Source organism: Acanthopagrus latus, chromosome 17 (assembly GCF_904848185.1).
Source record: "Acanthopagrus latus isolate v.2019 chromosome 17, fAcaLat1.1, whole genome shotgun sequence".
Classification (NCBI taxonomy): Eukaryota; Metazoa; Chordata; class Actinopteri; order Spariformes; family Sparidae; genus Acanthopagrus; species Acanthopagrus latus.
This window is the reverse complement of record NC_051055.1, coordinates 15,147,967-15,173,482: the sequence shown is the minus strand read 5'-3', so window position 1 is coordinate 15,173,482 and position 25,516 is coordinate 15,147,967. Positions and strand designations below refer to the sequence as shown.

At 41.8% G+C, this 25,516-nt stretch overlaps 1 protein-coding gene across 2 annotated transcripts; it reads right to left on the bottom strand.

Annotated features, from left to right (window-relative positions):
• Positions 1–515: 515 nt before the first annotated feature.
• Positions 516–25,516, bottom strand: kmt2bb (lysine (K)-specific methyltransferase 2Bb). 2 transcript variants are annotated; one of them, XM_037073784.1, is made up of 36 exons: positions 25,111–25,516; positions 23,507–23,585; positions 19,797–23,387; positions 19,520–19,689; positions 19,226–19,345; positions 18,786–18,972; positions 18,132–18,363; positions 17,971–18,038; positions 17,638–17,895; positions 17,348–17,454; positions 16,167–16,277; positions 15,630–15,743; positions 15,321–15,467; positions 15,146–15,238; positions 14,930–15,047; positions 14,706–14,819; positions 14,251–14,435; positions 13,941–14,042; positions 11,866–11,976; positions 11,644–11,720; positions 11,160–11,383; positions 10,848–10,951; positions 10,590–10,727; positions 10,211–10,369; positions 10,003–10,120; positions 9,820–9,898; positions 9,565–9,725; positions 9,296–9,463; positions 5,953–9,163; positions 5,637–5,737; positions 5,417–5,554; positions 4,987–5,239; positions 4,601–4,708; positions 4,224–4,307; positions 3,305–3,434; positions 516–3,187 (listed from the first exon to the last, which is right to left on the bottom strand). In XM_037073784.1, the coding sequence occupies exons 1-36, from the start codon at positions 25,438–25,440 to the stop codon at positions 2,912–2,914; spliced, it is 11,766 nt and encodes a 3,921-aa protein (XP_036929679.1). In that variant the 5' UTR covers positions 25,441–25,516; the 3' UTR covers positions 516–2,911. The 2 variants fall into 2 exon arrangements, with proteins under 2 accessions (XP_036929679.1, XP_036929680.1); XM_037073785.1 differs by having other exon boundaries at positions 25,135–25,516.

Here is a 25,516-nt window from a genome sequence, read left to right as displayed (position 1 = left end):
TACAAACAGATGAAATGTCATGGCCCCCATCTTCTAAGGCTTCAGTGTGATCAGAATAAGGATGGTAATATGAATTAAACAATAAATAAAAAATCAATGAATGAATTCCTTAAATGCTCAATTAAGTAATTAACTAATCGTTTAAATAATTCATCAATCAATTAACAGACTGGTTGATTGATTGTATTTGTGTGAAATTGCAGACTGCCTTCATAAGTGTCTGCTTTTATTTTGAATTCTGTTCTGGCACTGCATTACCGTAATATCGTCTGTATACAGGCACTGCAAATTAACTGGCGGCTAGGTTGACCGGGCATTTCGGAGTGGAGGGTAGCTTGACTGCAGTTAAATATCCCACAGTTTAAATCTGTTCTCGCCTCATTGTTTTTGATGTGTTACAGCTAATAAACCGACAGTCATTCAACAAATGTTTTGTTTCTTGCATTGCAGTTAATTATCGTATCATATCACCAGTTTATTTTATGATTCATAATAAAAAAAAAGATTTGCTCAAACATCTTAACATCTTTATTAAGCAAATAACATTATAAATAAAAAAAGTGCATAGAAAAATTAAACAGGTTTAGAAATATGTATACAAATATTTACAAACTCAAGGTTTATTTGTACATGGTAACAAAGACGTAAATTTAAAGATCACATATTTTCTCATTTGTATGTCTTTTACACTTACTTTAAAATAACCCTACTATATATTTATATATATATATATTTATTTTTATATATGTGTATATATAACATACAGCTTTCTTAACAGATTCTGGGAGAGATGGTCATGATAACTTAAGGTTTTGACTAGTGCTTTGCATCCTTCATTACTAACATACACACCCAACATGACTCACACACACACACGCACACACACTAGCTCTGCAGGACATTAAAACCAACCTACACTTAAATTATCATCCTCTCTTTTTGCATCAGTATTCCCAAACATCTGTGTAAACAGCTGAGGTAGAATCCTTGCAAGGAGTTGGGAGTGACTCTGCTCTTGTTGTCAGACAGGTGATTGACACAAGTTAATCTGGGCTCCATCCCAGTGATTGGACATGCAAGAAGGAAAGGGGGAATAAAATCAGGACAAAACATGATGGAAATTTGCTCTAATCAGTCTGAAAAGAAAAAGGTTGGGGGGGGAGGGACAAATGATCATGGGCCTGGGGAGGCAAACAGTGCTCACTTTACTCCTGTGGCTGATTCTAAGACGTCAGTAAATCTACCATAACAAAAAATAAAATAAAAATGATTCTTTAAAAATACCTGCTTTAGAACAATTTCTGTCATAAAGGCTTAAATGCATGACACAACTGCCCCAAAATAAAATTCAAGTAAATTACCGAAACAAAAAGGACATCATTCGTAAACAAAACAAAAAAAAGGTACATATGGGGGAGGTCTCCTAATACACTAGACTGCCACCGTTTATACAAAGCACAACCTTTTACCATTAAAAATAGAAATCTAAACACGAATAAATAGAACTACCAATTTGAACAGTGTGTGAATTAGATAAGCCTCATCAATGACAGCGCAGAACATCGACTAAGAACAACATTAAACATTATTTTAAGGTGCTGAGTGCATTCTCAGCTCCAATTGAGACTCAATGTTTTCTGCAACAGCAACGTCTACAAAGTCTCAACAAGCCTGGTGCATGAGCTGAATACAAACACACTCAGTGGCTATGCTTTATACCAGTGCTCTCCCTGATTAAGAGATAAACTGTAATGAGTTTCACAAAGATGACAATAGTTTGTATGTTTGATGGTTATTTATGTGCAGCTGTAGGGCAGCAACGTCTTATTGCAATAGGTACTGAGCATCTGCCATGAGAGTACTAAAATATATATTTAAAAAACTGATATTCACCACAACTCTTCACTTTTGGCTTGGGTAGTGTTTGCTACATACACTGTACATCAAGAAAAAGAAAAAAAACATGTCTTAAAAGACACGTTTCTGTCTTTATAAATATGACACTGACTGAAGCCGTTAGATGGCAATAACCTACTTTAAACTCAAAACGGAAAGAGCAGGTGAAAAACAGCAGATGTATGATCTGAAGTGTGAAACTTTCCAATGACGATAAGAGTACTGCTTGAGTGCATAAATTTAAGAGAAATGGTCTCAGCAGGGTGAATCAACAGCTAAACAATTCCTGATTTGCAGGACACCTTAGTCCAACTAATGACTTTAAAGACCTTTGAAAGCTTAGCACCATGGTTGTTTTGTTGTTCACAAAAAGAAAAAAGTCTAAAAAGAACAAATATCAACAACGTGTGAAGTGTTAAATGTAAGATAAAACACACAAAGAAAGGTTTGGGTAAATGTATGGCTCAAGAACTGACTGCACCACTACACAGATGGGGCTATAATGTACCCATCACTGGAGGATGGAGCATGATTACAAGTGTACTATAGACAGATATACCACCCACCCCACAAACATGATTCAAACAGATAAGGCTTGACGTGTGAAGAAATTCTGTTGGTGTTATCCATACTGATCAAGGAAACCCCTACATTTTGAACATCCGGTTTAAAAGTCTGTTGTCTTGTACACATAAACCACTTCCTCAAAATGAACCGCTGTGGCAGCTGTACATCTGAGCTCTTCACAGGCAGAAATACCTTGTGAACTTATATCAGGCAAGAAACTTTTCAGAAAGAATGCATTTTCTGTGCAGGTTCTTCTTCTTCTACTCCAAATCGATAAAATGTCCACACATATCACTCCTGAACCGCCAAATATTCCTGACCGGTCTCATAGTGGCTAATTCCCCTGCTGTGCGGACTTGCCCATGTCCTCCCCAGGCCCAATCCAGTGCCACCTTAAGTTAAGGCCTACTAGTAAACAGGATCCTCTCCTTTTCATACGAGGGATGCCTCAGTTGAGGAAACGGCGGCAGCGCCGGGCCCCACAGTTACAATTGAGTTTGTTGCTGGCATCTTCAATGGGGAACTTGTAGTCGTAAGTAAGCTCCTCCCCTCTGTAGATCTTCCGAAGAGCAAAGATAACGATGTGCTTCCGGCCCTCCACGTTGATCACTCGCGAGTAGCAGTTGGGTTCACAGGAGTGGTTGATGAATCTTGCTGCGTTGCCGTGCATGGTTGCATCCACCACATCAAAGTCATCAATGCGGAACATGTAACAGCCAATACCCTGCAAAGACAAAAAATGAAACCAATTGATATATCCTTTGACCTTAGTCAACTTTAGCCCTCAATTACTGACCTACATCAGAAGGAAAACCATCACAGAAACAGAAACCCAACCTACCTTGCCGTCATAGTACTTCTCCCTTTTATCAGTGAGCACTGCGCGAATGACGATGCCTGCATACTCAATAACCATCTCCCCTGCTTCAATGTTCCTCTTGCAGAAAAGACCACGCCCGTGGATGGCAGACCTGCAACAGAGTCACCAAAAGTCTGTACTGTTTAACCCAGACATGCTTGTTTTTCTGTATGCTCAAGAGGCCAACAGTGATCCTGTGATTATTAACTCAACTCATTCTAGCAAACAACAGCGGGAAAATAAAAAGGAGTCCATAATTGTATTAATAAAATCCAAAACAGAAGGCTACCACATCAACAAATACATCATATCTGATAAACAGTGGGGAAAAAAAAAGTTTCACATTATTGGATACTGGTCAAAAATGTTTCTGTCCAACTAAAACCACCAGAATGGGAAACACAGTAAACTTTAAAGTTGTTTTGTCCATTTTCTGCAATCATGAAGCAATGGAAACACATCTGGGAAACAGCTGTTGTAAGTTAATCGCACCGTCTCAACAACAGAACACTGTAGTCATTCAGAGATTCCAGCGGCATTATCTAAACAAGATAATCATGGAGTTGAGATTTTGACATAAATTGCCACAAATCTCTTACACACTATGTCAGTCTGACAATTGCTTTCCTCCATTCTTAAGCAGGCAAGATGAGCTAAAACAGTGATCGTTAAAACTGAAAAAAAAATTTCATTGCAGCAGTTTGAAATGTACAGCTTTCCCCCCTCTCTTGATTAAAACCCTCTGACTGACATGACTGCAATTTCTTGTTTGAGTCACTTTAGAAAATTTAAAAAGGGCTTTTATAATTTATTTGTGCCCAATGAAGAAGTTACAAACCAGACATGGCTGTGCTGATTTTTAAGCATTACACAGAATTTGCAAATGTAGTTACGTGCTGACCTGTACACGCCCACAGCCTCCTTGGAAGTCCTTTCCAGATGTCTGAAGCGCATGGCCATGGGCAACTCCAAACTAGTGGCCCGTCTGAGAGAGAGAGAGAGAGAGCAGACAATGATTCATCAAAAACATCCAGAAAAGATTATAATGTAACGTTTTTTTTTTTTTTAAAACATAATGTCCTTAATGGTTTAATTATCTAAATATAAACTATATAATCAACTTTCAACCTTTCACTTGTAAGTTTACCACTTGTGTTTCTATACCAAAATTGCAGAAACAAAATGACTCAGAAGTAGGTTGTGAATAATGAGAAGTGCTTTTTGAAGTATTAAGACTCCACTTAACCCAGCAACATCTACAACTGTGTGAAGCCTGACCTTGTGGACTTCAAAAGAACCTCATCTTCCTCATCATCATAAGGTCCAATGTCAGGAAGCTGTCTATGCTGAGAAGCCAGGAAATTAAAGATGTCAAATGTGGACTTCCTGTTAGGGAAAAAGAGAAAATGGTATCAGGTCTAGATAGGTATGGACACATTAATCAACTTAAAAAGTGAAGAACAAAAGTCAAATATTAGTAAAAAAAAATCAAAAAAAAATCACAATTTATCATTTGTAATCCTCTATCCTCTGTACTTTTCCACCCACATTTTGAAAAACCTTAGATAATGCCTTTTCTGTGTGCTATTTAAGGATAATACTGTTTACCAGAACAACTTAATGTATTTAAGATTCATTAGTTTAACAGTTATTGGTCTACATACCGAAGGTACAGCTCAGAGCGCGCACAGCCACTGGGATTGACAGGAAGATCATCCTCCTGGCTGAACTGCTTGAAGAAACGGAAGGCATGCCTTTGACAGCGATGGGCACCTTCAAGTTGCTCCAACAAGAACACAACAGCATCATGGACCAGACCCAGCATACGGGCACCGGTGATCCTCTGAAAGGTCAGAGGTCTCAACCTTGCTATAGCTCGTGCCTCCTGCACCCCATCTATCACTGCTTTCCAAGCCACTGAAGGGGGAATTGAAAATTAGGAGTCATAAAAAGAATGCACTGAACAAAAGTGGTGACAAATTTACAATAGCATAAAATTAATTCCACTGTTTTGAGAACTTGATTTTTTTCTGAGACTGTCAGATTATTTAAGGGCATTTGTGAGAAATATTTCTGATGAAGATTCAGCCTTACCCTCAATACTGTCTGCCTCAACACTGAAACCATCATCGCTGGCTATCTCGAATTTCAAGTGTGGCTGTTCTCTGTTTGTTGGACATTCCTCATCCTCATCAGATGGTGGTGGTTCATCATCTGAAGTGGAATCAGCGCCTAACGAAACACAACTTGTTGAGCTCAAATACTTTTCAATTCACAGTTATGATTTAATTTAGCAGTTTAAAATCAAGAATACCTGAGTATTTCTTCCAGTCAGTCAGGGTGCTGTGTCCCACTGGTTCCCAAGCATGAGGTTTGCCTTGTTCGCCCCGAGACATATAATCCCAAGGCTCTGATCTGAGGGAGGTAAGAAACAAACATTGTTCAAAACTCAGATTTTTTTAAAACATAAAATACATTTTCTTCCATTTGTTTCCAAATGCACTCAATGTTAATGCATTTTACTGTTTCCAACCCAAATCAGACAAAATGCCATTTTCCACATAATGCTGCTTTATATATAGAAAAATAACAAGAAGTTGCAGCTCTATTTAAGACAAATAAATTCTTACCCTGAGCTATCAGTATCGCTTATATGCTCCTCCTTTAACTCGTCCAGGTTCAGCACTCCTTTCACTGTTGGGGTCTTTATGCGTACTCCAGACGCCCTGCTGGAGATGCTTGCAAAGGTAGGCCTGCGAACCTTCTCCTCCTCGATCATGGGCTCCGGTTGTATGAAGTCAACTTTACACTTCTTGGTGACGATACGGTCTGAAAGTGAAGACACTCTCTTCATCCGGACGTGGGAGCGAGGGCGGGGTGCAGGAGCTGGAGCCAGAGCCGGGGCCGGAGCCGGGGTTGGAGCCAGAGCCGGAGCCGGAGCTGGTGTTGGTGATGGAGAGCGAGGCAATGCTGGGGGTTCTGGTTCAATTAGTAGGCCAGGTGGCAAAACCAGTGAGGAAGGGCTTAGTGTTCGAAGCCCACTCCACTTGGGGGTGTAGTTACTTGCCATGGCTTGGTTGATAATTGCTTGTGCACTTTCAGCAGGAGTCATGGGAGGATTCTCAGCTGATGGAGCAGGCTGCCCTGAGGCCTTGGAGGACTTGGATTTTTTGGATGCACTTGATTCCTTCTTTTTCTTAGATTTTTTCGACTCTGGGACAGTTTCATTTTTTGATGTTTTTGCAGTCTTCCTTGGCTTCTTCACATTAACTGATGCCACTGCCCCGTTGTTATTGTGAGTGAGCAGCTGTGTAATTGTGGTAGTATTCTGAGCTGCGGGTGTAACTGCTGGAGGAGCTACTGTTGCTATGTTGGCCACGGCGGGTGGAGGAGTCATATTACCAGCTGCTGCTAGAGTGGCTGACAGTGCATTGCTTTGCAAAAGGCTAGCAATCTGAGTGACACAGTTGTAAGAGGGGGAGGTGGGAGTGGGCAGCTGAAAAGTGTTACTTTCTGGGTTCTTCACAAAGATCTGCCCGAGACGGTTCACCAGCAGGACATGTGGTGTTGGATCCACATTTGGACCTCCAACCTCCTTCACAGTCAGAATGGCATGTCCAGGTAAAGCCTGGGGAACCACTGGGTGTTGTGGTTCTAAAGCTGGCCGGGGTGTAGAAAAGTTGATGGAGATTGTGTGGCCAGGTGCAGCTTCCTTCTGCACAGATGAAGAGCTGTAACCATTTACGATCATGGGGGCTGAGGTTGTGTGGACTAGTGTTGGAGGAGCTGAACACTGCGTTGTCAGTCCAGAAAGAGATGATACTGGTGCAGAGGAAGAAACAATGGTGACAGCTGTTGAACCCGCTGGCTGTGTTTGTGTGGAGTAGATGGGTAGAGTGACTGTTCTACTAGTTCCTGCTGGGGGACAAGTGCCTGACGTAACTGATAATGCTTGATCGCTTTGAGTGGCCACATTTAACAGTGTTTGCGTCACATCTTCAACAGGACTGAGTGTGGTTAGTTTTGTAGCCAAAGGCTCCATGGATGAAAAGGTTGTTGTGTCTTGCGTGGAGGTTACTGGCTGAAGTGTGATACTTGTTAGGGGAGGCTGACTGAAACCTGGTAGACAGGAATACATCTGCAGGGAGTCTACAAGGCCTTGAGAGGAGTTCTGCACACCTGCAGGAATTAAAGGGGAGGGCTGAAGAAGATCCAGCAGAGTACCCTGACTGTTATTAGCAGAATTAGCTAATGAGGGATCCATTGCATCAGCTGTTAAATGGTTCATCAAAACGGCAGACCCCTCAGTTGATGATACAAAATGGCTGCTGTCAGGCTCTGAGTTCAGGGGTTTACTGGCTTCAGACTGTGTGCCTTCGAGCAAAGGAACCATTTCAGATAAATGTGGACTTGGGTCACATCTCTCAAGAACAAGAGGTGTCCCAGAGGCAAAACCTAAACTGGAACTCTGGAGTAAGTCCTCTGAATAAGAGATCTCAGGCACCTTTGTGAGTAAATTAGGCAGAGTATCATGAACTGGAGTAGGAAGCACGGTCTCCTGATTTAACAAAGGAGTGTCAGAGCTTTGCTCTTTGAGTGGAGAGTTTCTGGAAATGTGTGAAGAAATGGATCCCATATTGTCCGTCTTCAATGGATTGGCATCATAGGATTTAGGCGGATCAGGAGTTGAACTATCTGTAGCTCTTCTGCTGGCAGCTGAGATGGTGACTGATGATGAATCTGTGTGCTTATCCTTGGATGATGTTTCGGGTAATGGACTCTGAACCGCCTCGGAGTTGTTTGCAGTTTCTGATTCAGTGACATTTTTATTGTTTAGGTTTTTGGCTTGCATCTGACCTCGACGAGAACCCTCAACTTTCTGACCATCGTTGTTTGCTATACTTGCATCACTCTCTGTGCCGTCGTCTACACCATCAAGCTGAGCCATAGGCCGCGAGGAAGGGGAGGAGGGAGACTTGGAACGATCTTTTGATGAGGGACAGCTAACTATTGTCCGTGAGAAGTCAAAATAGTGCTCCATATCATCATCAGATGAGGTATTGCCTAAGTCATCCCTGGCTGAGGCTGCAGACCGTGGCAGGTTGGCAACAAGGGTCTTCCTCTTGTTTACCTCTTGGGTTCTTCCCCAAAATTCCTCCTGATCGTCACCTTCCACCACTATCTGCCCCTCACAGTTCATAGCCACACCTTCATTCAGGAGTGTCTCTTCAATCTCCAGCTCTGCTCTCATCTCTTGGCCAAGACTCAAGTTGGGATCCTTGTGAAATGAACTGTAGGGAAATTCTTCCTCACCCTTCTGTTGGTCTAAATCCCCCTGTGGTGATGTACCATTTGCTGGAGAGACATCCTCAGGTTCTGGTGAAGCTAAGAAGTTATGCGGCACCTCGACTGAGTCTGACTGGCTGAGATCAAATGACAAGCGAGGTCTGGGTAGATGTACAGATGGAGAGAAAGACAGACTTGGAGAGGGAAAGGTGCCTGCACTATCTTGCCAGGTAGACTGAGGAAAGAAAGATGAAGTACAATGGGTCATGGTGTTCCCAGGGCATCGGACTGAGGAAGCACTTCTGCCTCCAACTAGGCGGGATGATGTGGAATTTATCAGGTTGTCTGAAGCACCGAGTGGGAACAGGGGGGAAGTTGGAACGGAGGATTTTCCAGCACGGAGGGTGATTGGTCCAGTCAGAGGGCCCAGAGGAGGGGGGGGCATGTGACTGCGGGGGCCTGTTGTCTGTGATTGTGGGTTGTGGCGACGAACTCTTCGAGTCTCCTCCAGATCGCTTATGGTTAATATGTGGTGGGGTTTCAGCTGGCCTAGCCCTAAGAAGAAATCAAAATGAATCCACAGCTTTAGACTTTTGTGCTTTTCATCTGATCAACATATTTTTGTTTAGTGAAGTTAAATAATTGTACCCAAAATCCCCAAAATGTTATGACTATTATATATTTTACCTGGGGATGGCAGAGGTCGGGACATCCCTCCAGCTGGTCGTCTGGCTTGAGGATAGCTGGGAATCTTTGGCCTTACACCGTGATCCGACTTGAGGGGAGGTCCAGGGACAAAGGATTCATCCACTGGGGGTTGAGGTTCTGGTATATCAGTCTCTTGGGCTTCAGACTCTAAAGATTTATAAAAACAGTTTATGAAACTATTAGTGTCAATCAATTTATATTAACTCAGGTTCTGTTGTACTGCAGATTTTCAGGAGTAAAACACCCACCAGGGAGTGGACAGGGGCTGTGAGCAATCGTGTGATTGTCTCCTTGGTTAGGCATCTCCTCCACAGGCTTTTCAGGGAGAACAGGTCGGACCTCCCGGACTGTACATGTGTATTTGCAACGGCGCAATGGATTTACTGTACTCCAGTACCAACGAGAGCACCTTAGGAAGGTAAAACAAAGTTTAAAAGTCCTTTATTTATGTTGCAAACATAATTTATCTATTTAACATGTTTGAAAAGATAAATGCAACTTACTGAAAACCCACAGGATACAGTTTTCCTTTGCTGGCTGAAAGTTCCGTCAACACACCCAGTCTGTCTATCTGTAAGGAACCTGCGTAGTGACAATGTGGATAACAGTTATTAGTAAATCATACACTCATTTCAGTAAATGCTACCGAGTGATTAGGAAACTAACTAAAAGAAGAGGCAGCTTACCGATCATCACGTTGATTAATTGTGGTTCCAGTCCAGTCAAGAACTTTCTGCGGAGGCTAATGCCCTCAAAATCCACGTACACTCTGCGATTTACTTCGAATTCTTGACCAGTTACCATCTGTAGAATAAAGGACAAGTCAGATAAATCCCAGAATTTCAAACCTTTAAACTGACAAAGTAAGAGACATTAAGAATGAGCAGAACTTACAGTGCCACTGATGAGATGCCGGTGTTTGTAGCAGTACACCTTCTTATCATCCTGGAAGACACAGTGACGGGAGCGGGCACACATGAAGTGATAGTTGCTTTGACAAGATGTCAGGCAGCAGCCCACTGTGGCACCCGTCTGGTTGCAGCGTTCACACCGCTAAGAGGGGGTTAGGGATTGATGTGGGCAAAGGATGAAATGGGAAGAGTCAGTAAAAGAGGAATAGCAATCAATTACAAGAATGTGTATTTGTTTACGATCTATTCCTATTTGTTTCAAAAAATCAATATCTATTTATTTTGACATTAGTGAGATTGTGTGGGACTACACAGTATTAAACTGACAGAGAAATCAATTTATAGATAGATTAACGACTAACCATCAGGCGGCCCCTGGTAACGGCACTGTGTACATGTAGTAGAGAGCCATTATCTTCCTCAAACACCTCAGCTGACCACAGACAGCAGTTGACATGTGCCCATTCATTCTGGCCCAAGAACAGCAACCTGCCTGCTTCCTATGGACCAACAACATAAAGAAATTTGTGAGGAACAATCATTGCCATATGCACAGTATTTACAATCAGTTCAACCTCCAAGTTAGGTATTCAGAATTTATTGTTTAATGCACTACTTACATTAGGTTTAAGATCTCCATATTTTTGGCACAAAGAGCACTGTCTCTCATCATCCTTAGACCATCCAGTGTCAAAATCAGCTTTTGACAGCCGTCCCCTTTTCCCTATATACAAACATAGATAAAAGACTTAAACAATGCTATATATATATATATATATATATATATATATATATATATATATATATATATATATATATATATATATATATATATATATATATATACACATACATATACATATATATGTGGTTTTTTTTCTTCTTTTATTTTTTTAAACAACATTTTTTATTATCTCCCCTGACAGCATTACCTTTGAATTTGAGCCTGACAGCCCTGCTGGTTTTGAAGTGGTTTCGGCTTGTTAGCTCCCCAGACATCGGAGAAACTGCCTCCTCTTCCTTTAAATCGAAGCTTTGTCCATTGTCCTCCTGCAGGAGCCCCAGCGGAGCCATGGACAAGAGCTCCTCTCTCTCCTGCCACTGGGCATAAACATGCTCCATTGTTGGTGGATGAACAGCATTGGACAGCATCCCCCTATTTAAGAAAGTTCAAGAGTTTAAAAGCGAATCAATATTTCTTTAAAAACAGTACCGTGCTTTCAGCTTTCATCCATGTACACAAGTAGTTACACACGACACCAAATTGATAATTATGATGAAGGAGTAACCCTAGTATTAGAGCTTACAACATAAGCCATACAAGAACAGAGTAATATTATAAAATTAAAATAATAAAATTATTAACAATAAGTTCATTACCATTTGTGTACAAAGTAAATGGAAACCATTACTCACATGGGCAAGTCTTTGGTACAAGGGTTCCACACCTTTGGGTCTTGGCTGTTGAACCAATTAAATACCTCCTCGAGGAGCTAAAGCGAGAAATCATATCAGTCACTTACAAACTCAACTGCATTCTTACAAACTACTATATAGCATCACTTTCACAGCAGGAAAAAAGGTTTACAGACAATTCTCAGTAATCTGATTGCTGCTTTTTTTTTGTTTATACAGCACCTTTAAGTAGTAAGAGCGAGCCAGGGCAGTGGGTCTCTTATCCTCTGGAAGATCCTCCTCTTGCTCAAGCCTCTTTCGCACCACCTGAACCACATCTTCATGGAACATTTTCTGTAAAACAACATTTTAATTCATTCATTCATTATATCAACTAGGCTGTACATCTTAGTTTCTGCAACCACTGTAAAGGCATGATTATAAGCTCTATAATACCTTGTAGGGGTGCAACGACTAGTCAACAAATAGTGGACTACTAAATTAGTCAATGACTGAATTAGTCAATGACTAATTTAGTAGTCGACTAGTCGTTAATGACATGGCATGCAAACAGTCACTTGCAAAATTTGTTAGATGAAACTCGCGCACCACGGGGCCACCTCAGCAATGCATGAGCATTTGAAGAGGAAACACATTTTAGAAGACTCAGGTGCACCTTGGAAAGATAGTTAGCCCCTATGCTAGTAGCTAGCCTATTACTGTATGTGCAGACAGAGTTGTCTTGGCATTAAGCAAGGAAACAATAGTCTATATCATTTTGGTGTCAGTTTAAAGAGTAACATTGTCATTTTGTCTGACAATTTCATAGTGAAATGTATGCAGTGTAAAGAAGAGTACAGGAACTATAGATGGCTTTTTGCAGAAAAGCAGACGTGTACTCTGCAACAAACAACTGCTCTTGCTGAGTCAATCCTAAACATGTTGGTCAAAGACATGAGGCTACTTTCCATGGTTAACAAGGAAGGATTTCAACAAATGATTCACCAGTTCAACCCTGAATATACACTGCCATCCAGATGCCTCTCAGATGGTGGAAGGAAAATGAGGGTTGTCTTCCGGCTCTGTCTAAGCTAGCAAGGTCTCTTCTGTGCATTCCTGCAACATCCACCCCAGCAGAGCGAATCTCTTGTGCAGCTGCAAATATCTGCTCTCAGAAGAGAGCAAGCCTCACTCGAGACCACTTGGAGATGTTGACTTTCCTCAGTAAGAAAAAACTATGATTGGCCTGTTGCTTCATTACGTTGCATCTTGCAACTTCTGATTCTTTAGACCAGAGAATGTGTGTTTAACAAACTTTATGTTATGCACAAAATGCACTTTTGTTAAAGAAAAGAACGTTTATTTTATAGCTGCTGCCACTTAAATAAATATGATAAATAAGAGCCACTGTTTTTTGTGCAATTCATAATCTGACTAGTTGACTAGTCGTTGCAGAAGTTGATGACTAGTCCACTATCAAAATAGTCGTTAGTTGCAGCCCTAATACCTTGATGCAGAAACACTATTAGGGGCATTCTAAACATATAGCATATGAACACCGTTCTACAATACAACATGTTACAGTGGAGAAGGGTCTGGCACCTATTCTTCGACTGGCCTAAATCTAAGATGTAAGCGTTATTGTTGATCTTTGGTTGTCAGCTAATTTATAGTCTGAGCTGGTTTCTTCTTGTGTCCAGAGTTTTTACATATCAGAAGGTCTCATGATGACATGCATAGGATAAAAACATATGCCATTATTTATCTAGATGCAACTAACAATTATTTCATCATCAATTATTCTTTCTATCATTTTGACAACAACTCAATTAATCATTTCATATATGAAATGTCAAAAAATGTGTAAAAATGCTCATTAAAATTCCCAGAGACCGTTTTCAAACTGCTACTTTTGTCCAACCAACTGTCCAAAACTCAAAAGCTCATCTAATTTATTAAAGGCAAAGAGAAGCCACAATCAATTATCAAAATAGCTGATGATTACTTTTCTCTCAACTAATCAGTGCAACTCTTATTATCCATTTAAGAAAATTAAACAAATCTGAGGAACAAAAAGTTGTCATCAAAGTGAGCAGAAATGATAAACAACATGAAGGAGTTTTCTGTGTTTAAATGTTTTGTAATGTGTCCTTTTAACCTAAAGTGGGACAACTCAGTTTGCTGAGGGTAAATGTCAGTGTTATGTTCCAAATACAATGGAATTTTCAGTTTTCTCTCTCAATCATTAATCAAAAGTTAATATCCATAAAATGAACACATGCATGCACAGAGAGATGTGTTGGTGTGGGTGTACTCACCAACGTGGTATAAAGGCCTTTGTCAAACTTCTTGCCTACAGCTCGGAGGTCACAGGCTGGCTGTCCTTCAATCCCACTGTCGGGATCAATCGACTTCTCACACTGCAGCAGAAACCAAACCAAATTTGAAACCTGACATCACTTTTACACAAAAGAAAGATTAAAATAAATGAGCAGTAACGCATTCTCCTACAGGTATCTAATGAAATTTAAGTTTTGCAAGCTCTCTTACATTAACACGTCATGTAACTGTCTTACATGTCACATTATTTTACATTTAATTCATCATGGAAAAAGTGGAGTCTCCTACCTGTGAGCAGGTAACAAGATGCTGGGTGAGGGTGGAGGAAAGCAAGCAGGCCAGCACCTTTTCCACCCCAGCCCTGAGCTCAATGTAGAGCAGCTCTCTCCAGGCACTGGGCTGGGTCACACTGCACGGCCGACAAGAGTACACTACACTCTCGGGCAGGCTGGACAGGATCTCATACAGCTCATCTGAAATTAGTTTACAGGAATAGAGGTTCAGTGAAAAGAGTTTCATGTGCACCTGGTATGTGTGAGAAGCAGGGCTTAGTATTCACACTTAGAAAATAACAGGAAATAGGTACCTCACTATAACTTTTTTACTCCCTTTGTTTAAAGCTGTGCACACAAACCTTAATACACCTGCGAACTTACATTTCATAATTAAGTTTGTCACAGCTTCACCGTTAATATTTACAACTTACTACTTTCGTCCTCAGAAAGATAAAGAATAAAAATCACCTGTTAGATCCTCACACTTGGCATGCACCCAGTGGTTACAGGTGCCACATTGCATCATCTGACTGTCATAGTCATTATCTTCATAGCACTTGAAGCAGATTGGACAGTAGTTACCTTATGAGCAGAGAAGACAAGAAAAGTTAAGCCTCAACAGAGATCAATGATGTTGGTACATTATAAAAGAGCTGTAAGATGACCAAATGTACTGAAGGTTAAATCCTCACCTAGCTCATACAGTTTTGAACAGTCTGGACAGAGTCCTTTGTCGTGGTTCCAGTCAGTGTCCCAACACTTTCCCGGTGTGACACTACAACTTTTACACCTGATGCATGTCATACAAACCTGCACACAAATCACTGTATTAGGGCCAGTGCAGCAATCAATGTACTGCAACCTCAAAATGGTTCTACTGAACAAGTTTTAAAGAAGTGTGAACCTACCCAAGATTTCCTCTTCTTGTTTTGTTTTGGATAGTTGGGTCCCAGACAGGAAGCATGATAACAGTTCTGGCATCGTTCGCACTCCAACAATGGCTGAGGGAGACATGAAAAGTGTAAAGCTTACAGACTGAACTGCATTAACACTAAGAAGTAAAATGGAGTGAAGCCGCTGTACCTTTGACTGCTTGTTTTTCCTGCCGCACACATGGCAAAACTTGCAGCGGCGACAGCACCAGTTTTCCTTGTTTTCTTCAGAGGGGCGCTCCATTGGATCAAGGCAAAACTGGTGGAAAGGCTCACAGCATACTTGGCAATACAGCATCTGAAAAAAAAAAAAAAATCACAAAAACATTTAGAATTTCTGAATTTCTGATGAATTTACAGTGTTTTTAACCCCTTTTAACCTTGCCAGTCACTAGTGACATGGATCATGTGATCATGCACAATTTTCAATTAAACTGAGCAAAATGTGTCAAGTAGTTACCTCATGTTGCCCTTTACTGGCACAAAGGAAGCAGACATAGGGTGGCATGAGCGGTTCAGAGGTTAATATACTCAAACCACCCATATTCCAGACATTCTCCAAATTACAATCCTCCTGAAAACAAACATATCATGTACACAACATTATTAACAGCTAAGAAAAGACAGCTCACTGCATTTACCAACAAAATACTGCAGTATGTCTGTTGACCAAGAACATTGGGAAAACAAAACAGATACATGTGTGATATTTTACATTGCAATGTTTTAAGGTAAAAAGTAATCACATTGTTTAATAAAGAGCAGCACATTATTTACAGGCTGTACGTCCATCTTGCACTAAACAAAATCAACAGTAACCTCTAGTGGACAAAAATAACAACTACAATGGTGACAATGTATGATATGTGCAACTCTGTTTTTACACTGCTGACATTAATGAACTCTGGCTTTTCTAACCACTAGTCCACATTCATCATATATAAGGTGTGTTTATATTACAATCCATGATGATGTAATGTAACACATTAAGACCTACCTTGAAGTCGACCCTGATTTTGTGAGTAGGTTTCGAACACTCGACTTCTCTCTGCTCAAATCCATGGGCCAGGGCAGCCAGGACACTGGGAGGAGTCTGCTCCAAAGGACCCTGGAAGACAACCATAACATGAATGTGGGCTGTAATGGACACACTTGCTTTTAAATACAAACTTTCATAGGGATTACGGATATCTTGCTGGAAGCTGGAAGTTCAAAATAAAGATATTTTTCGTATGGGCCAGAGATTACTCGGCACTAACCTGCTGCCTAGAGGATAAAGTGGATTTATTTATGTTTGATGCAAGGGGTTTAGAGTTCTACTGTGGATATCTACAGCATACATTTAGATTTAGAGCTCACCTGTCAATAGAAGCACAGCAACACTGGATGTATTGTTCTGGATCTGGCCATATTGTGTTTTTATTACATGTCAAATGGTAACCGTTTTTAAAATCCTTCATTCACTTTGTGATATGTAGTGTGTAGTAGTGCTGTCATGACACTGAAATGTATAATTTTTGGTAACTTGTACCATGCCTTGAAAAACATTGATTTTCTATACCATGTTGTGGTACTGTGGCTTGTGTACTGTTTGATAAGCACAACAGCATTTGAGGAAGTGCATGTTAGGCTATGGCACAGCTAGAGTGGCTCAGTAAGTATGAAGAAACCCCTGAACACACCACCATAAATCAAGCTCAAGTCTAGCTCATGTCCTATTTGGAAACGGATGTGAACACATTAGCTATAGTTGAGTACTGATTATAGAAGACAATGTAGTTAGATTGAGTGTCTGTTGAAGGAACCACAGTGTTAGACACATTAGTAGAGGAGTGGCTGAACTATAACTAGAAACAACAGCTACCAGCGCCTTATTTAGGGAAAAAATTTAACCGCAGAGCTGGACAGCATGTCCTTAATTTGCGTAAAGGAGCAGGAAGGAATGAAGGAGCCAAAAACTGTCAGGATAATAGCGACACTGTATTTGGCATGTTCTCAGAGACAAAACTGGCAGGTTGGTGTTACAGGATTGTGACAATATGTAATAATTTGGATCAATCAACGCAGTGTGCCAGAGCTGGCCGTCAGACCTTGTTGAAAATGCTGCACAGTCTTATCAAACACTAAACAAAACTGCCACAAATATAAGTTGTGTTGATAAAATTCAGAATTACTCACCTTCTCAGGTTTACGTCGATTACTTGGTACACGGTGTGAACTGGACTTTCGATGCCTGACTTCATCATCAGAAATGTCTCCAAGGAATCCATCCAGTGACACGAAGTCTTTAGAGGACAGAAAAAAAACCTTCACATTACAAGACACATCACAAGGATTTTACGAACAAAATCAGTTTATAAACTTCTGTATTACATGTCAGCAGATACATATCATCTGTGACGTTAAGGATAAAAATATTCAAAACGTATTGAGCATCTATCCCATCAGGTCCCTACATGTTGATTTACCGTCACTGAAACGAGGTCCGGCACCCCTTCTCCTGGCTGGTGAGGCAGAACTCTGGAAAGCTTTGTCATCTAGATCGGAGTCGTAGTCGACTAGATCAAAGTAGACACGTGGTTTCACAACGCGCTTCGGCTGCTTCCTAACAGACGGACTGTGGCTGTCACCATGGAGACCAGATGGCGAGTCCGCAGCAACCTCGTTCCCTTCGTCATTGCTCGAATGACCCCCGCTGAGTGAGGACCGCCGTCTCTTAGAGGCACCTAAAAAGAAAGGAGTGGTGTTTAACTGACATTTAATGAACCAATGAATGTTTGTACTGCAGCAAAAGAAATTACCTTTTGGTGCTGCTCTTCCACTAAGTCTGCGTGCCTTTCTCTCTTCAATTTGATCACATCTCTTATACCTTGTTGTGAAAGGGAGAAGAACCAGTATGTTAATGATTCTTTAACACTGATGAGCTCCACTCCAACAAAGAATCAAGTATCGGTCAACTTACACACAACACTGCCGTTTGGTATTGGGACCGCCAAATTTGGGCTTGTCGAGGCAGTTCATGCATTTGCCGCAATCGTCCTCGTGGTTGCAGCCTTTGCATACACCGCACCTTCGCGAGCGATAACCAAATGGCCCAAGTCCTTTCCGTTTCACAAAATTCGACGGTTTCTTGACCTTGGTGACCTTTGGATCTGACAGCCCAGGACTGTCTGATTCAGAGGGAGACCCAACATCTGCAAAAACAATACACATACATCCATAGGTCAGTTAAGTAGTTGATAATTCACGTCTCAGGATGCAATCGCAGTAGCAGATAATTTCGTTGCCGAAAGATTGAACACTGACACTCAGTAACTAATATATTGTCTATTAAAAATGTTTTTACAATAACAATCAAATATGTGTTTACCTTCCACAAATGAAGGGATAAAATACAAGTTCAGAAACATCAAATAGATGAATAGAATTGATGATGGACATCATCATAAATGACTCTTTACTCTGATCTGTGCAAAAAAATAATCACATTTCTCCATCCTCAGCCAGGATTGAGAAGCTACAACTGCTGCCATAAAGTCATCACTTTCAAGTTATTAGAAATTCAATGGCCACAGAAAGCAAGACCAGATAATTCTGCCAATCAGTTTACACTCACCTTTAGTGGTGTCTGAAGGGGAAATGCCAGTTCTTTCATGAAGAGGCAAGGCGCTAAGCCTGGGAATGTCATCTGGCACCAAAGCTCGAGGCTGCCCCAGCACCACAGAGGCAGCACGACACACATGCTTGATACGCGGACCTCCTGCTCTACGGAACTCCTGGCACAGCGGGGAGAAGAGCTGCGGCTGGACAAAAAAATCCAATCAGGATAGAAGCAGTAATGTAAACTGGGCTGGAATTGAACATGGACATGGTTTTTTTCCAGATCTAAATAATTTGTCATATTTTTCAGTGCAGTAAAACAGAACAGAACTTTTGCTATGTTTCAGCTACAGCAGAGGTTTAATTAAACAACAAAGACTGGTGAACCCTGGGACAGAAACTAAATTTCTAAGTTGGATCAATTTCTGCCTCGGGCCCATGGATTTGCACACTTACTTGTCCTTGTGGTGGTTCGGTCTTGACTGGAACATCAGCATCAAGCTGAGCTCTCTGCTTCCTCCTTTGTCTCTTGGAGGACACATCTCGAGACCTGGCACCAGCTGGGCCAGATAACAGCTACAGGGGTATCAGGCAAAAACAAGATATCAATACAAGACTCTGAAAACTAAACAATAATCCCACTGCATCACATCATTATCATCATCATCTTCTCATCTACAACAGCTCCTATTACATAATATTTATCTAATAATGACAGAGAACGTGTGCTTGCGGTGATCGTGATCTTACCCCTGACGACTTAAGCTGTTTCTGCTGGTCAATCTTAATTAGCTGGACCTTGGCTTTCCTGAGGAGATTGAACATTCTTTTATTTGCACCAGTGAGGCGTGCTCTTTGTGAAGCTCCCTTCTCCAGAGATCCAAGATAATCGCCTGAGTTCTGTTGTGGCTGCAGCTCTCCTGTGGATACAAAACAATATATGGCAATATTTGGTCCACAATAAGTATTAAATAATGTTGTTTGCCAGGTATTAAATAATGTGATGATTTTCCATCATTCTGCTTACCTGAGTGAAGCTGGACTGTGTCTTTCCCTGCCAAGTCCTCTTTACCGTGCTGAAACACAGAGGACTTGGAGTTCATAGTCCTAACGCACACAGAAACTTTTCTCACCACTCCAGGAGAATCGAGGTCTTCTATCTTGAGCTTGGATTTGTCCTTCTCTGCAGTTGTAGTCCGCTGCCTAAGGCTTATGCTCATGGCCTCATCATCGAGTCCTTCTGCTAAATCAACAGGAGGCTGAGGAGGTTTACTGATACAATCCATCTCTGCTGTGGTTTTGCTCTTGGGGAATCCAATGTGTGCCTTCTTTAGCCTTTGATAAATCTTGAGGTGAGCTGCTTGTTTGTTAAACTTTGGGGAACTTTTCCTTTTCTGTGCATCCAGTAGATCAGTAGATGGTTCTGTGGGCTTATCAACTGGTGTAGATAAAAACAGATCCTCACATTTGCTCTCTGGAGATTTGTTCAGTGTATACGCTTCCTCGTTTGACTCTTCTGGCACATGCCACTTGAAGTTAGAGTTCTTCAGAAGAGACTTCTTCTCAATTTTGCCACTTTTTCTCTCAGAGAAGAGACTATCAGCGATGTCGAGGTTCTCATCTAGGTCCTGAGCTGAAAACAGATCAACATCCAACTGAGCTTCACTCAATATGTCCTCCTCATCAATTGGCAGGATGGGAGATATTGCTCTGCCTGTCCCTTCATCTCGCCTCTTCGCTGGACGAATTTGCAAGCCCAGTTGTAAACCCTTCTTTGGAGAGTTTCTTCGAGGTAATACCGACATTCCAGCGTCATCCATAAACCTCTGTGGGGTCTTGATCACTCGTGAGGATCTTGCACTTACAACAGGCATAATGAAGTGCTTGATGTTTTTTACAAACTTTGATTTTCCAGGCTGGGCATCTACAACATCTGCTTGCGCGCCATCGACAAGTGTGTCCGTTTCTTCCTGCTTCAAACTATCTTTCTCAAGCTCAATTTCTATCAGCTGGGAGATGATTTTAGCTTGCGTTTTTGGCCTTTTAGTCCCAAACAACTGAAGATCTGACTGTTTCTTTTTATGCTTTTTATGAATACCAATAAGTTTGGAGCTTGGGGCTGGTGTGGTAGCTGCCAGTGGGGTGGAGATATCACACTCCTCCTCAATGGGATTCGGACTATTTTCAGATAACCTAAGTGGAGCAAACTTCCCATCTCTGCTCCTGTGCCTGTGTTTCGGACGCTGCCCAATCAAACTCTTGCGCTTCTTTTTCATTTTTTTGTGAGACTTCTTCTGTAGGCACGGTGTTATTGGATCACTGGCTTGACTTTCTGATAGTACCGATTGTTGACTGTCTATCATCTGAATGTCTGTTTCCTCTTTTACCAGTGGCTGTATCTGCTGTTCTTCCACTGACACAGTGTCCTGTTCGACCCCAGGCTGTGTGCAGTCTTTTGTTTCTGACTGAGCTACCTCTGTTACTACAGGCTGAGTATCTTCCTTCAGTACAGCCTCTGTGATAGTTGCTTCAGCTGTAGCTAACTCTGCATTGACAGCAGTTTCAGGAGAGACAACAGCCTTCTTCCTCTGTACAGACCTCTTTTTCCCCAATTTATTATTTCTACATCTTCTAGGTTTGGAAGGCACAGGCACTGGTTTGGCCTCTTTGATCTGTGGTTCTACCTCATTCTCCACCTCATTCCCCACCTCATTCTCCACCTCATTCCCCACCTCATTCTCCACCTTCTGCTGAGAAACTTCACCTGGCACCTGTACAGGTTCGCCAGCAATCTCTGAGCAATCCTTTTCAAGAACTTCGGCGGAGTTTACACTGATCGCCTGTGAGGGCTCCTCAGCCAAAACCTGACAAGAGTTTTTAGGAAGACCATTTGAGCTGGAATCTTCAGTTGACGCCTGAGAAGAATCTTCAACATGCACCTGCAGAGTTTCTTCAACCTTTGGACTCACTCTTATCCTCCGTTTTGCGGTGGTCACTGGCTTCTGGCTGACAGACTTTGTCTGTGGTGAATCCAAGCTTGAAGTTCTCCTCCTTAGTCTCCTAGTTGGCGTGACTTCAGTATCCGGACATGATGACTTATCATCAGTAACTTCAATGAGATCTTTTGGAACATCATCTTTCTTTTCAGGCACTGGACTAACTTGCTGAATTAAAAAGGAGGGCTTTGAGCTTTTGTGTTTACCAGGAGAGGAGACCTTTTTGATCTGAAGAGGTGGGACTTTGCCACAATCCATTTTTGCAATTTCTTGTGGAGGCGTTTCATTCAAGTGTTGCACCTCAACTTCCACCTGTAATGTGGACTTTTCCTCAAATGACACCTCAGCTATGTTTTGGGAATCCTTCTCATTTTGGTCCATGCTTTTACTCTCTTGCGGGGCCAAATCATCCAGTTTTGATATTTTATCCACCCCCGTCAAACTCCTGTTGTCACTGGTGTCACAAGAGGTGGACTGGTCCACTTCTCTCGAAGTCTTCTCGATAACTTTGACAGTTTTTTCTGTACTCCGTGTCTGAGTCACTCCTTTCTCTAATGTTAAAGTCCAGACAAATTTTTTCACTTTCTTTTTTCGAGTGGACTTTTTCGCACTGGGTGGAGCATCATATTTTGGATTTCTGATCTTTTTAAGCTTTAAACTTGGGACCCTCATTTCCTCTTTTTTCAAAGACAAATTGTCACTGGGTTTTGCAGCCAAATTATCAGTCTCTGTGGGTGATGGACCGTGGATTTCTGGTGCTATGGTATCCTTATTCAGCCTCTTGCTTTGCCTTCGCCTGTCACTTCTCGCTGATGGCTTAGCCTCCACCGTTTTCGAAACTTCTGGTTTTGACTCCGCCAAAAGGGCATCACTTTTACTCAGAGTTTCTGGTTCAGCTGCACTATCTGAAGCTTTTTTAGAGAACGGGCAAGTGACTCTGTTGCTCCTTCGAATCACCTGTTGACTAACTTCAGAACTTTGCTCTGTCACACTTTCCTTATGCTTGGATTTCTTTACAAGCGTTTTTGGCTCTACCGTCCCGCTCTCCTTTACAGGGTTGAGTAGATCAGCTGATTTTATCTCTTTTGATTTTTGGTCATCAACCATAGCTTTGACGCTTGTCTGGCAGACAGGCTCCGTCTTTGAAGCAGATCTTCCACGTCTTCTTGCAGGTACAGTCCCCCCTCCCTTGTCCTCTGTGTCATGTTTATCCTCATGTGGTTCAGTTTTTAATTTGACATGAGCACTTGAAATCTGGTCACCCTGAATGTCCAATACAGGCTGAGGCTGATCCTGAATTCCTTTCATCTTCAACTTCTTTCCAGATTTTTTATTAGGCTCCTTGATGGTTTTTATTTTCTTTTTGGCCACCAACTTTATAGTAATCCTCGGTGCTGCCGATGAGGCTCTGCTTTTAATCGACTGTCGATCCATAGTGTTTTTTCCTTTCGATCCTTTCCTGCAATCCTTTGCAGGCTCCGTTTCAGGAGATACGCTGTGTATTCCCTCCAAAGATTTTACATCTTTTACAGGATCAGGTGGGGTGATAGCTGCATCCACTGCTGGCGTTTTAAGCGGTAACTTCTCACTTTGTCGTTTAGACTTTGTGTTGACAGCATCACCTACAAAAATAAACATTTTTAAATTAAATTGTGCTGCACGCTTGATTCAAACTTTAAATAGTGACTGTTCAAAAATTACTCTAAATGTCTTTTGAGGTTTGCAATATGTTTGTCTTTACCTTTGGAAGGGTTTTGTCGTGAATATACACCTCCTTTGGAGCCTTTTCTCTCTGCTTCAAATCCTCTGAAGTCATCTCCCTGAAGAAATATGAAGGCAATTAACACTTGCAGCATCTAAACACCACTCTGCTGGGGGCTCCCAACCCATCAGCAAAAACAGCTAAATCTAAAGTTTATAGCATTAACTTTAAATTCCAGCGCATGGCATTGGTTTCCACTGCACACACTAAGCAGATGGGGTACGCTGAAAATCTCTGAATGTTCCCCATGAGGAATGGATTTGTGTCCAGCACAATTACGAATATATCAATAACACCTAGCATAACAATGTAACAGTGTCTTAGTATATATGATCGACATGTCAAATAATAAAAACAGGTATCTGATAAAGTCTTTACAGCAATAACACCAATGGCAGACAATGGACAATTGCTTTCACTTTTCCACATTCAAACCAAATCTTTTCATTCACTCATCTGACTCGTAATGCATCAAAAATGAATGGGACCGGCGTTACTAACAACAAAACATGTATGTGTCAAGCTGATCGAGGAAACTCTTCCTGGGCTTTTTATGGCGCAGCTACATGCAATCTACATCGTTCACCACCTCATACAAACTCGGATCGCTGCAACCTTTGTGCAAATCACTCCTAAGCAGCGTACACCTACACGACCTACAAGGATAACGTTAGCTGAATCTGTAATTACGATTCCCTCCAAGTACTGTACTTCTTCCTCATGCACTCAACAGTGACCCGCAGGCATGCGAACGCCTTCATTCTCGAGACATTAAAGCCTACGTGTGTACTAGCAGTGTGCTTTTAGTTCTAACAACAAGGGTGCAACTAGCTTTGGCACACTTCTGCACCACCATTTAAACCTGTCGTGCTTGGTAGCATTACCTAGCAGTTAGCCGAAAGCGTCACTTCTGTCTGCAAAAAAAGCTACAAAGCTTAAATTAAAACTTGGTTACGTGGATATATAAACGCATGCAGACATATATGACCCTGCTATACATCTGTGTGACGTTTTATTAAAACGATCACGGCAGACAACTGTGCCCGCATCTTGCCAGCTTCTGAAAACAGAGCAGTTAGCAGTTAGCCGATGTGTAGGGTGCACAGGCGCTAGCCTTCCCGTTCTTTGTGTTCGCTACTGTTAGCTAGCTGCTACTCTGGCCCGGTAACGAGCGGGCCATACATGAAATAATTGCGATCCCTGTTTACAAATTGGCGTAACTCACTCACTGTCTTTTTAAAAAAATCTTCTACTCGTGTTTTTTTTAACTCTTGAATATTTTAATTTCCGTGACAACAAGTGAGGGAACATTGTTAATGTAACTTAGAGTGCTTAACTGCATTGTTGAAGTGTTATTTTGTGTTGCGTCTGTCTATTAAATGTCATGGAAAGCAGCACTGTGCTAACATTCGTTAGCATGTAAGGTTAGCTTACCAAGCTTGACGCTAAAGTTAACGTTAGCCTACCGAAGGGATGTTGACATTTCTCCATGGCACTAACCAGTCACACTGCTGTGGACAGCACTCATTCGCACACATTTAACGACCATTCAAAATGTGAGAAGATGAAATAAAGATACTAACTCCTGGTTCGGTTTGGGACCTCACCTCTTCACTCCCACTAGAGCTGTATCCAGCCTGGCCAAGGGTCTTGTGGCTCGCCTCTATCCCAAGCAAGCGTAAGTGGGACTGGTCTTCGTTTAACGATAGAACCAGGTTTGCGGGCCTTGGCCCTCCGTTAGTCACATCATCAGCTTCTAAGCCTGATCGTCCGAGTTGCCATCGCTTCTCGGAGCGCAAACGACTGCGTGACGACCAAGGCCGACCGGGGAAACGACCTCTGGCCGTAGCGGTTCCACCTTGGCCTCCTACGGCAGCCGCGGTTGCTGATCCGCATCCCGCTGCCGCCATCATTGCTTCAACAACAACACACACCGACGGCTAGCAGTTCGAGGAGAGACAAGAGGGAAGGCGCGAGATGGGAGGGGGG

Coding starts and splice junctions, on each gene's coding strand:
- kmt2bb (XM_037073784.1), bottom strand. CDS start 25,440: ATGATGGCGGCAGCGGGATGCGGATCAGCAACCGCGGCTGCCGTAGGA. Junction 18,364..18,785: donor CCCTTCAGACACCACTAAAG/GTGAGTGTAAAC, acceptor TTGTTTTTGCAG/ATGTTGGGTCTCCCTCTGAA. Junction 10,728..10,847: donor ATGGAGATCTTAAACCTAAT/GTAAGTAGTGCA, acceptor GTTGGTCCATAG/GAAGCAGGCAGGTTGCTGTT.